General features: G+C 40.6%; 1 protein-coding gene and 1 pseudogene across 1 annotated transcript; one reads left to right on the forward strand and one right to left on the reverse strand.

The window, feature by feature from the left end:
- Nucleotides 1–1,825: 1,825 nt before the first annotated feature.
- Ccdc71l (coiled-coil domain containing 71 like) lies at nucleotides 1,826–6,256 on the reverse strand. The gene has a single exon (XM_045136098.1). It carries the CDS (start codon nucleotides 6,254–6,256, stop codon nucleotides 5,537–5,539), a length of 720 nt encoding a protein of 239 aa, XP_044992033.1. The 3' UTR covers nucleotides 1,826–5,536.
- A 40-nt stretch (nucleotides 6,257–6,296) lies between these two features.
- The window catches only part of LOC101596282, a 118,182-nt pseudogene continuing 112,306 nt past the window's right edge, over nucleotides 6,297–12,172 (forward strand).

The raw sequence follows: 12,172 nt of genomic DNA on the forward strand, positions 1-12,172 counted from the left end.
TTGTGAATAAAGAAGCCATAATAAACATGGCTGTTCAAGAATCTTTATAGCAGGATAAGGAGTCCTGTGCCCAGTATAAACCAAAAAGTCCACTGAATTTATGAAAATTCATCAAACTGTATACTTAGGCATTTATACATACATTTTGCTCACATACTTCTTTGAATCCATGAAAGTTTTTTCTGTACTTTTAAAATCAAACATTCACAGAATATAAACTTGAAAAAAATCTTAAGAGAAATATGTATACAGCTTGCAGTTAACCTCACTAGGAAGATGAATTTAGCTTCTCTATGAATATTTTCAGGAAGAAAGTCCAGGAGTGTGATGATTAAACTTTGCTGAGCTAACCATGTTTGGTGATATGGTCATCAGCTTCAAATTGGGCCTCAAGAATACCTTGCATGTTATAGATTACGGCTTGGGACACTTACCGCAACTTGCAGGTCATGAGAACACCGATGGAGAGGCTCGATTTTGAAGTGTTTCCACCTGCATGCTTCCTGATAAGTTTTCCAGGAAATTCCATAAGCTTTACATACTATTTGCTTACATCCCAGACTATGGTGGGTCCTTCTTTAAGAGGAATACATAAATGAAGCGAAATTACTGGGTTCACTAAAATTAGGTGTACCAATGCTTCAAAGGTGAGGATGTATTTGCTCTAAGAGTTTTCTGTTGTTTCAAAGATAGCTATTGCAGATTTCATTTGCTTTAATCTCTGAAACATCAACTTCATGCAAACTCAATCTTTCTTGGTTCTATTTAAAATGACAGCAATCTCTGCTTGAAAGTACTCAAAGTGAAAATTTAGAGCAAAATGTTTATGATTTGTTGGATCAACAAATTTAATTTGCTGTTTATAAATGCTCAAATACTTGAAACCATATAATGGCACATTTTTAATATCTTCCAGAGATATAAGAGAAGACCAATTAAAAAATTCTAACAGTGAAAACTAACAAATTATTGTTCTCTTGCTAAAGTTTTTCAGGAAGCATAATTTATGTCTTAATTTTACTTCACCTAGGAATTGCCTTTAAAAACAAAACAAAAAAAAAAGGTCTTTTAAATTCCCAGACCATAACCTGAAAATATTGTAGAGCTAAAGTCTGAGGAAACATACTTAAGATTGCCCTTCTCAGCCTCTATACCTCTAATTAATTGTGTTTATTAAACACTTCCTGTGTCTCTTATCATTAACATCCCATCAATCCTTATAGTATCCCAGTAGTTTAATAACCACATTTAATCGGAAGAGGAAGCTTAGGTGCAAACCATCCCAACACTTGCAGGAGGTGAAGCCAAGCACGACAACTCCCTTCCCTTGCCTAGCTCCATCTACTCCTAGGTAGTTGGGTACAACACAATTCCGCCCACAGAATACTGTGAATCCTGTGCTGGATGTTCACTAGTTCTACACTTTCCACCCTATAGGCTGGAATGAAAGTTCTGACTTGGTTCTATAAGTCTTTTCCACTGCCTCTTGCAACATGAAAGAATGAGAACTGCTCATCTTTTATCACCCCAAAAGGCCTTGGGGTCAGGATTCAGAACCCTGAATTTGGACGCATCCCTAAAAAGGAGATCATGACACACAAACTAAGGCTTGGGTATGCAGCACCACCCTAGAAACTCAGTAGATCATTAAAGAATTGACGGAACACAGACTCCCAAGACACAAGACACACATCTTGTGACTTCTAGTTTAAGATGACAAAAAATAAAAATTCATCCAATTTAAACTAAGACGTTCTCCAATTCACATGCAAAGAAAAAAATCCCGTTTAAAAATTTTTCTGTATTAGAAAAACCAGACAGTGTGTATGCTCTAAAATTTATTTACAGTTAATAAGTTAAAAAGCAAAGTACAACCAAACTGTAAATCTCACTCATATGCACATTAAACTGTCCAGAAAAACACTTCAGTTCCATTACAAACAATTGCTTTCTAATGCACTTAAGACAAAACAGTTTATAAAAAAAATATTTTAACACAGCAATAAATGTTAGGTATATATGTCCATTAAAAACCACTAATTTAAAGAGTGCTGTAGCAATCCTTAAAAATAAAACAACAAAAAAACAAACCTTTGTGTTCAAAGTTGTAATTTTTTATTCAAAGATTTCTAGTTTTTCATTGAAAACTTCTGGAAAATAGTACTATCATTTGCACATGGCAAATCAATAGGTATGAGCCACCAGCTTAAGTTACACTTGTCCAATAGAATACTTAAGACAAAATCAATACGCATCACAACAGTTACGCTTTGTACTACCAACAATGAAGGTTGCCCTCAACTCTCATGATGTTGTTGGCTTAGGAAAGTAAAAATAAATTGATGGTTGACAGAGAGGAAGATAAAAATGGCATCAAGAATCTAAAAAAGTTAACTGAGGTGCCTGCCAGTCATCACATTTAGGTACTCTTTAAAGTTTAAAAAAAAAAAAAAAAGGAAAGAAAATAAACTAAATAAAAAACATAGCAAGGTGATAAAATTCCTCCTAGCCGCCCTCTCCACTTGTGCCATGATATGTAAGAGGAGGCAAGTGAACAGATAAATCATGAGACTTCTATTAAAAAAAAAAAAAAAAAAACTCTCCACATACTTAGCTACAGACTTACTTTGGAGGACAGTAAATAGATGCCTCACCTTAAAGGCCACTATGCCAAGTTTCTCTTCACATCCTGCCCAAACATACGCAAGAAATATTTTTCTTTTCCTATTAATATTCTCATCAATTACCTTATATCTTGCTTCACATTTAAGAAGTTGTAACTCAGGTTTTGCTAAAGAAAACTTGGCAAAAAGTTTTTGCTTTGTTGTTTTTGTTTTTTACATCTTACTTCACATGTTAGAAAGGCCAGAACTTTTCTGACAGCCCAGTTGAACCATGCTGGATTCAAGGTGGGTAATCAGAGCTCAGCTGTCATCAGTCAGAAGCCAAAGCGGCATTTATGCAAGTTCAACTGTACTGAAGTAGCAAGGCATGAGAGACACAAATGTCAAGAATCTGAAGTAAAATAAATACACGGTGTCACTGGATGTTTCAGTTGTGTGTGGAGAAAAGTCATCCCCTCAGCTAAGTCTAGTTCAAAATCCTCTGGGAAACTATCTAGATACGCTACATGTTGAAATTACATTCTAATATGGCCATTGGATTGATTTTTCAGGTATTATAAAACTATATACAAGTGAAGTGGTACAAATACATTTTCTTCAGGTGCTAGTTAGCTATAAAAGTTAACAATATATTTTTGGGAAGAAAATCCTATGTATCTGAAATACATTTGGCAATGGAAGCTAATGTTTCAGCTTCCCATAACACAACTATAACTTAACACTCTCCCTCTGGTAATTATTCACTTTTTATTTTACTCACGTAACAGTGTTTGTAGCAATGTATTATTGTCGAGTAGTGAATAGAAGATTATGAAGCTTATTGGAAAACTGGCATAAAGTCACATATGTGTATATATATATATATATAAATTTTTTTTAGAAAACAAGAACACTGAAATTAAAGTTGCGACACTCCTTTCATGTACTATTAAGACCTAAAATAATAATTACAGAAAGCTATGCCATTTGAATTCTAGGAACACAACAGTCAAAACCAAAACTCTCATTATTCTAAGAAGCTGCCAAGCAGAGATAAACCTTAACACTGAGGGTTTAACATGTCAGTTCCAGCCCAGTATGGCTCGTTCCATGGCAGGATACTTAAATTTGAAATATCAGTGGTACAAAAAGAGAAAGAAAAAAACACTACTTGATCCTCTAGGTATTGCAGAAAGAGCTGGCTGGGGCACCACTGGCTACAAGTCATTAAGTCTTGCTGCCACCAACGACCAAAGGCACTTGGATAATCAAGAATTCCACACTGGGCCATATGGTATGCACACTATTATAAAAGTGTAAAAGAAGGATCAGTACTCTTGTGTGGCTCTCCTATTTGATTCCTGTGGCCTTCAACTGTCAGACTGAAATTATAAATGGAAGATAAAATTCACAGGACAAAAAGGTCAACTAACTGGTTCTTCATAAAGGCAATGAATATTAGACTGGGCATTTCTTGTTACCCAACAACAAAACCAAAGAAATAAATAAAGATCTACTTTGCCCAAAGTAACTTCAACTAATTGCTTGGTATCAAGAAATGCCCTTACCCCTCTCCCTAGAGATCTTCATAGTTCTGGGAATTCTAATGGGTATCTTATTTATCATTTTGTTCACAATGTTTACCCACATTGATCTCTCCTATGCAACTTCCATTTTACAATAAATTTTCTCCCCATTAACACTTCTGGATTTGTACGTTAGGCTACCACATGAGGCCAGATCAACTCCAATTGGATTCCAGTCATTTTCGTAGCCAACATCAATTCTTCACAATTTATTCACTTCTGATCACAAGCCACGTGATTCCAAAACACTTCAATATTTATTCAATTAAAAAAGAATTCAACAAGTCAACTTTTCCTAAATAAAACTTTTTAAGAGTATTCAACCATTTTTCTTTAGGAGCTCAGTAAATATAAATATTAAATTTCAATATAAAACCTTTATATAAACACCTCTTAAATGTTTCAACAGTTGTTCTTTGCAACATCTTTTGTAATCACTGAACTCACGAAATTCAAAGCCATACAAATCCTTGTACTACTAACAGTCATAAGCTTGAACCTTTTAAAAAATAATCCTTGGTCAAAGCTTTGGAATCCAGTAAAAATTAGGAAACGAGTGGGCTTCAGAATACCCTGAGCACACATTGTTTAGCACACCAACCACAAAACAAGTCGATCTTCCGTCCAGAAAAGAGGGGCTTGGCAGTCAATAAAGAACAAGGGGAACGGGTTGAATAAAGAACAAGTAAATTTCTGGCTTTATTACGCACGCACGAAAAACAAATTCCTTTGGGAAAAAAAAAAAAAAAAAAGAATAAGAGGAAGAAGAAAAGAAAGAAGAGTTGACTTCGGAGGACTTCCAGACCAGTGAGGTAGAGTCCAAAAAGAGAGAAAACACAACTGTCCCACACTAGTCCCGGAGACGCCTCCATCTGGGGTCCGAGAAGCAATGGGGACTTTCCCCGCCCCCACGCGGGTCCTGCCGGCTCCTCTTCTGCAGATACGGGGTGTCCAGAGGCAGCGAAGGGTAGGAAGAGAGGAGGGAGGGAGGGGGGGACACACCTGTCCCGGAGCCCTCCCTCCTCCCCGCAAGCCCGCAGCGCCGCATCCCAGGTGAACGGCATCCAGGGACGTCATCATCGCGCGTAAAGTGCACCAGGAGGGACCGGTTCTGTAAACACTCGACTGACACTTGTTCATTCCTCCGGGAGGGGTGGGGTGTAGAGGCCGAAGCTCCGTCGTCCCGGGATGGATGGATAGAAGGATGGATGGATGGATGGATGGATGATGATGGATGGATGGTGGAGGGAGGGAGGGAGGAATGGAGGGAGGGCAGGTGGAAGCGGCGACCGACAGGAGGCGCTCCTCCCCAGCTCCGGGGTGGGGTAGGATGGGCACCGGCGCGCGTCAGGCCCGTGGCACCGGGAAACGGCGCAGCCTCACCACGGGTTCCAGGTCCACTCGGAGCACTTGGCGCGCTCTGCGCCGCGCCGCCGCCAGGCTGCGCTCGCCCCACACGTCGTCGCCGACGCGGATGGTCGGGAAGCTGGTGAGCGTCGGGGTGGCAGCCCTCCAGATCTCTTCCAGGGTGCGTCCCCCGAAACAGGGCGCCGGGGCGGCGGGCTTGGCTGGACGGGAGGACTCCTCGGAGGCGGTGGCAGGTCGGGATCGTCGGTGGGCGGCGGCGGCGGCGGCGGCGGGCGGGCGGGCTCCGCGGCGCCTCCTCCTGGCCGCTGTCCGCGACGTGGGTCTGCGCGTGTGAGCGCGGGCGGTCGGGGGTCCGGCCGGGGGATCGGGGACGAGGGCCCGGCACGAGGAGTAACCGTACACGTCCTTGCTGCGGAGGATGTGCGGGGAGAACTGGTGCTTGAGGCTGCACAGGAAGCTCCAGAGCTCCGCGTCCGAGCTCATGAACTCCGTGCTGCTGGGCATGAACAGCTTGAAGGCGTCGCCCAGCGCTTTGGTGCTGTCGGCCAGCGACAGTTGCGACCTCGAGTACACCACCTTCTCCTCCCGCGCCTCCAGTCCGGCCCCTCCTCCCGCCCTATAGCCGCCGCCGCCGCCGCCGCCGCCGCCGCCCCAGGCGGCCTGGGGCCGGCGCCGCCGCCTCTTCACGTTGCGCCGCATCGGAGGCCGCTCGGGGACCGCCCGCGCTCGCCGGGTCCCGATGCCGCCGCCGCCGCTGCCGTTGTCGTCGTCGTCGTCGTTGTCCCCGCCCGCGTCTGGTTCCTCCCTCCTCCTCCTCCTCCTCCTGCTCTGCTCCTGCTCCTGCTCGCGGCCGCCCGGCGCGTCTAGCTACTTTTCTCGCTTCCGTCGCCGCCCCTCCCCCTCCGAGGGCGGAGGACGCGCCGGAGAGCCGGCCGCCCCGCTCAAGATGGCGGCGGCGGGCGCCCACCCCGCGGCTCTGTCATTGGTCGGCGCCTCGCCCCGCCCCCGCCCCGCCCCTCCCCCCCGGCTTCTCTTTCTTTCTCCTTGCGCCCGGCCCCGCCCCTCCCCTCCACCCTCCGCCCTCCGCCCTCGGCCTTTCTTCCAATGGGCCCCGCCCACCGCGGCTCCAGGCTCCACGCTTATTGGAGGATCTCAGAGCAGAGGGAGGGGGCGTGGTCTGCTGCTGCTGTTGCTGGTGGTGGTGGTGATGGTGATGGTGATGGTGGTGATGGTGAAGGGTGGGTGAGGTCAGTTCCTGGAAGGTGGTGCTGGGGTGTTTGGTTGGTGGTTGGTTGGTTGGTGATGGTGGTGGTCATGATGGTTGTGCACCCTCTGAGTCAACAGTTGGGTGGGCGCGTGAGGGGTTGGCCATGTCTGTGGGGAAGTGGGAGAAGCAGCTCTCCCCATCTTTGTGAGTGGGTTGGGTTGTTGGGAGATCTATCAGTCTGTATAACAAAGGAGAGGAGAGAGTCCAAAGACTTGGAACAGTACCACAGCCAAAGAGGGATATGATGGGGTTGGTGGACCTTTCAAGGAACCGGACCCCCCCGCCCCACTTCTAAATCTTTACTCAGAGGCCTCGTTGGGTATTTATAGCCCTTTGCCCTCCCTTGACACGAGCTCGCTCGTGTCAGACATTCAGATAATATGACAGCCTCTCTCTGCAATGGAACCCTCTTTGTCTCTTTAACAGGCGCTGGAATCCTCGGGAACACAGAGCCTTTCGTACTGTAGGAAATGAAACACTCTGCTCAAGTTGGGCATTGATCAATGGCAACCAAGCCATTCTGCTTAAAGAAAATGTTTTTAAACTGATTGTCTTTCATTTGGTTTTAAGATGTCCCTTTACAGCAACAACCATGTCCTTGAGGGAAAGAATGTAGAACCCCATAGAATCAATAAGGTCCTGTTGAAATGAACACTCCCTTAAGGACGCATTCTGTTGTAGTTGAGGGCACAGTGGTGGATGTTCTTTCGTCGTCTATACTGAGCCCAGTGCCTGTTCATATAAAGACACTCGGATGAATCAGTGAAATACCACTGACTATTTGAAACACAACGAGGAAGAAAGAAATACTGAAATTACTCAGAGCAGGATAATTTTATATTTTACATTTATATTACCATTTTCTGTGAAGTCCTTTAAATTTTGAATTTTTTTTTTCCTCATGAGGATCAAATCCAGATCCTTAAAGTCTCAAGCAAGCGCCCTTTTACTGAGCTATACTTTCAGCCCACAAGATTATGTCAAAAAATAAATATATATATAATAAGGTTTTAAAACTATCTTCTAATACTTAGAATTTTGAGGTGGGCACACAAACTTCACCCTTCAACAAGCATTGCATGGTGCAGTAGACAATGGATACAGGACAGACTTTTCATGATTTATATAGAGTGAATGGTTTCCTCGAGTATTTGAGGTGAAAATGACCTACTTCAATCTCCTAATTTCACAGATGAGGAAATTTAGACCCGCAGGGTCTAAATAGAGCTTGCTGATAGAACTAGGGTTTCTAGTTTTTTGGATTCCTAGTCTAGTGATCTTTATATTTCACTGTTTTTTGGTTTTTTGTTTGTTTTTTTTTTTTCACTTTGTACTGTGCTAGCTAACACAGTAAAAATGTTTTACGTATGCCTGGATGGGATGCCAGGGACTGAGTTGTACCCTCATCCTTCTACCCCACACACAATTGAGTAGTTTTAATGTATCTCATGTTGGATGTAGATAATATTCCATTAGAACTACATAATTTTCTTTAGTTTTAATAAAAACTAAAAAAAAAAAAAAAATCTGAAAACTGCTTTTCAACAGCAGAGCATACTCTCCACATGGTGGGTTTATGACAAAACTAAAACTTCTGACCGTGAACCAGTTCTCTATGTACCAAAATCATGGAAACTTTCTGAAGAGAAAATAATTTTCAAAGAAAAGCATAGACTGTTCTCAGAACAAGATTATAGAGCCAATTATCAGCTTCCTATCTCCTTGTGAAGAAATTGTGGTAATACTGAGAACACATAATAATGTGGAATTTGAATAACTTATTGGAATATCCCTGTAGATTGACAAAGAAAATCTCACAGAGTAAGCCACTGCAAAGCTAGAGAGGCTTCATAATGAAAGAAAATGATAAAATTAGGATAAATGTAGCTTCTGCTTTATTATATTGCTGTTCTTACCTTCCATGTTAATTATAAATTTTTCAGGTCTTTTGTCATATTATATGTATCACATATTGACACAAACTTGCAGAATTGATTTGAAGTAAAATCTTTTTCAATACAATTTTGACTCTAAGGAAACATAAGATCTTAACAAACTGTTGACTGCTCAAGAGTTTATAAGGCTGAATTTAGTTAAAATTATTTCTTATGAAATTTAAGACCCATTATTATTATTAAACTGCTTAAATTATTTTATATGTTGTTATTTGGTTCTGTTTGTTCTCTCTGTATTCATTTTTCTATTATTTCTTACACTCTTAACACCTACCTTTATATTAACTCAGTCTTAAATTTTTTTCCTATTCATTCTTTTGTTTGCTGTTTGTGGATTTACTTACTTAGCTTTGTACTTTTTACTTATTATATTTCTTTAATCTTTATTTGAGACAAAGTCTTACTCTAATCCAGACTAGCCTGAAACACTCTGTAGCCCAGGCTGGCCTTCAATTCACAGCAGTCCTCCTACTTCAGCCTCTGGATTGAAAGCATGAGCTACTATGCCACCTTCCATTCTTAAAAGAGTAAAATATACATGGAAAGTAACATCTTTCTACTAGTTCTCAAGACACTACATGATTTATGAAGAGAAATGTGGTTTTGGGATTTCTAAGTTTGGGTCACCTCAGTATAATTTTTTCCAGACTCATCCATTTTCCTAAAAATTTCATAATTTTATTTTTCTTTACTGTCGAGTAAAATTTCTTACACTTGTGTATATATACATTTTCATATGTATGTAAATCAGGGGCCAAACATGGTTAAAACCTAAGAATCTAGAAAGGTAACTTTTGGTTATAAGGTAATAAGAGATGACAAGTAAGGGATGGAAGAAGAGCAAAAGCTCACCTGTGACATTTTAAACAGAAAAGAGGGAAGAGGATAAAAGGGGAAATAAGGAGGACAGTCAGTAAAACAAGTTATGTTTGAAAATGGCATAATGATACCTAAAACTCTGTATGCTAAATAAAAATCTTATAAATGATCTATTGAAAATTGGTGAATTAAATTTTTAGCTGAGGAATAGTTATAGTCTTCGGTTTGTTCCTTTGCCTGTCAAGGACAATACCTCCTATATCTGATAAGTAAATGAGAGATGAGAAATGAAAAATCCTATATGCATCTATTTTCTATATTTATAATTTATGTTGTGAAAAATAAATCTAAGCAAAATAAAGTGATTGGAGAAACCTAAGATAAAATATACTTCTTAGCTACCCTTACCTTTGCTTTAATATTTCACATCTTTAATTTATATCTTCAATAGTAACCAGGGAATAATTAAAAAGTACAAAATGTGAGTGAGTAAACATCAGCTCTGCAATCAAAAATGCATCTTTAGGGCTGGAGAGATGGCTTAGCAGTTAAGCGCTTGCCTGTGAAGCCTAAGGACCCCGGTTCAAGGCTCGGTTCCCCAGGTCCCACGTTAGCCAGATGCACAAGGGGGCACACGCGTCTGGAGTTTGTTTGCAGAGGCTGGAAGCCCTGGCGCGCCCATTCTCTCTCTCTCCCTCTATCTGTCTTTCTCTCTGTGTCTGTCGCTTTCAAATAAATAAATAAATAAAAATTTTTTAAAAAATGCATCTTTACTACAGTAGATTCTTGCATATGGTTCTTCTCCTTTTGTGTTTTCTCATCTACAAGATGAGATGTAACCCCTGCTTCAATGGATTGCTTTGAGAATGAGATTAATAGTCACCCAGCCTATATGATAGGACCTAGAACATAGTAAGCATCTATAAAAGTCTTACTTGTCTAATCTTGAGGATTTACTTGGCTTTAACAACTTATTTCAAGCACTGAATTGCAGAAAATATTTTTTTGAAAAAAAAGAACCAAAGATTTGGCAAGAGAATTAGAGATTATCTAACAAGTCAAACACTTTTAATTTAGATGAAAATACTTAGTGCCTAAAAGATTTTCCCAAGGTCACAGAACAGGACAGTGAAGTCTAGGTCCCTAACTGAAATCCCAGAGATGTTTCTATAATTATAAAATTTGCATTTAAGGAGACATTGTTAATTCCTACATCAAAAAATGTTAAATATAGATGCACCAAGAAAAAAATTCAGCTTTTTCATTATACTCATTTTTAATAACTTAGATTTTTCTACAAAAGTAACCTCAAAGCTCTGAGATGCTCTAATTGCTTAATGTAAAATACATAAAAACCATATAAACCAAGAAGATAGAACTTCTGCTTCTAGGAAAGTGGCATATATATGTTTTCTTGATTGTGCCTGGAAATTATAACTAAAAACACTAATCATTATATCTTAACACAAGAAGACTGAAAACTGGAAAGAAGACAGGCTTGGTCTCACCAACCCCCCTCCCAAAAAAAAAATGTCCGGTGGACAATGAAATCCTTGGGTTTTCTATTTTTTTTCTACACAATCTGAGACAAATGCTGAAAAGCCAGCAACACAGAAATGCCAACAGATCAAGCATTAAGATAAAGACTTAACAAAATACTGTTGACTATAGTCATGGGAACAAAAGAAGGGCTTACCTAGCAAAATTGAACCCTTTTAGGAAATAACTGTGCTACCACCATAAAACCCTACAAGTTCAAAACGATAGGTTGTACACTTGTCCAGCTGTTACTAATGCCATTATATCCCAACACCTCTGTAATGTGGCTTCAGCAAAGGTTAGGTATGGAATCAGGGATTACATTCCTGCTGGGACGTAAAGAGGCAAACCTCAAGTCACAGTGCAAGTGGAGACATGTTGGAAGCAGAATGAAAACATTTCTCCTCTTCCTAGACCTAGTGGCAAGCCAGAATACAAGGCCCTCCACCTGTACATACAACCTTGATGAAGTGATCCTCCCTGCCAGTGACTTGGATATCATTGCAAGAAGAGTGAGAAATCTAGACTCTTTGTCAGAACTGAGGCAGCAACCTCCTCTCCCCCATCACCACCGGAACAGTCAGAGAAAGCCAGCTATAAGAGTTTTAAATAAGTTTCCAATTTTATAGTGTAACATACAAAATGTTTAGGTTTCGATTAAATTTCAAACTGAATGTAAAAAGACAATTCATCATTGCCAACAGCAAGATATAAGAGTTATAATGATAAAGATTTAAACATAGCCATCATGAAAATAAATCAACAAGCAGTTGTTAATATCTTGAATGAAAAAGTTGAAAGCTATAGCAAAGAAATAGAAAATCACACTGACTGAAAAAGAGGTATAAGGAAGAACCAAATGGAAATTTGAGAAGTAAAAAGTACAGCAACTAAAATAAAAAGCTCAGAAGATGGATTCAACAAGAGAATGGAAGTGAGGCAACACTGGATAAAATTGGTGAACTTACAACAATTGGTAGACTCCAATCTGAACAACAGAGGAAAAACAGGCCAAAAAGTAGTAGTGTTCAAAAT

This window comes from Jaculus jaculus, chromosome 16 (genome assembly GCF_020740685.1).
Source record: "Jaculus jaculus isolate mJacJac1 chromosome 16, mJacJac1.mat.Y.cur, whole genome shotgun sequence".
Classification (NCBI taxonomy): Eukaryota; Metazoa; Chordata; class Mammalia; order Rodentia; family Dipodidae; genus Jaculus; species Jaculus jaculus.

What these genes read in the sequence shown, in the direction of transcription:
- Ccdc71l (XM_045136098.1), bottom strand. Translation starts at nt 6,256, where the DNA reads ATGCGGCGCAACGTGAAGAGGCGGCGGCGCCGGCCCCAGGCCGCCTGG.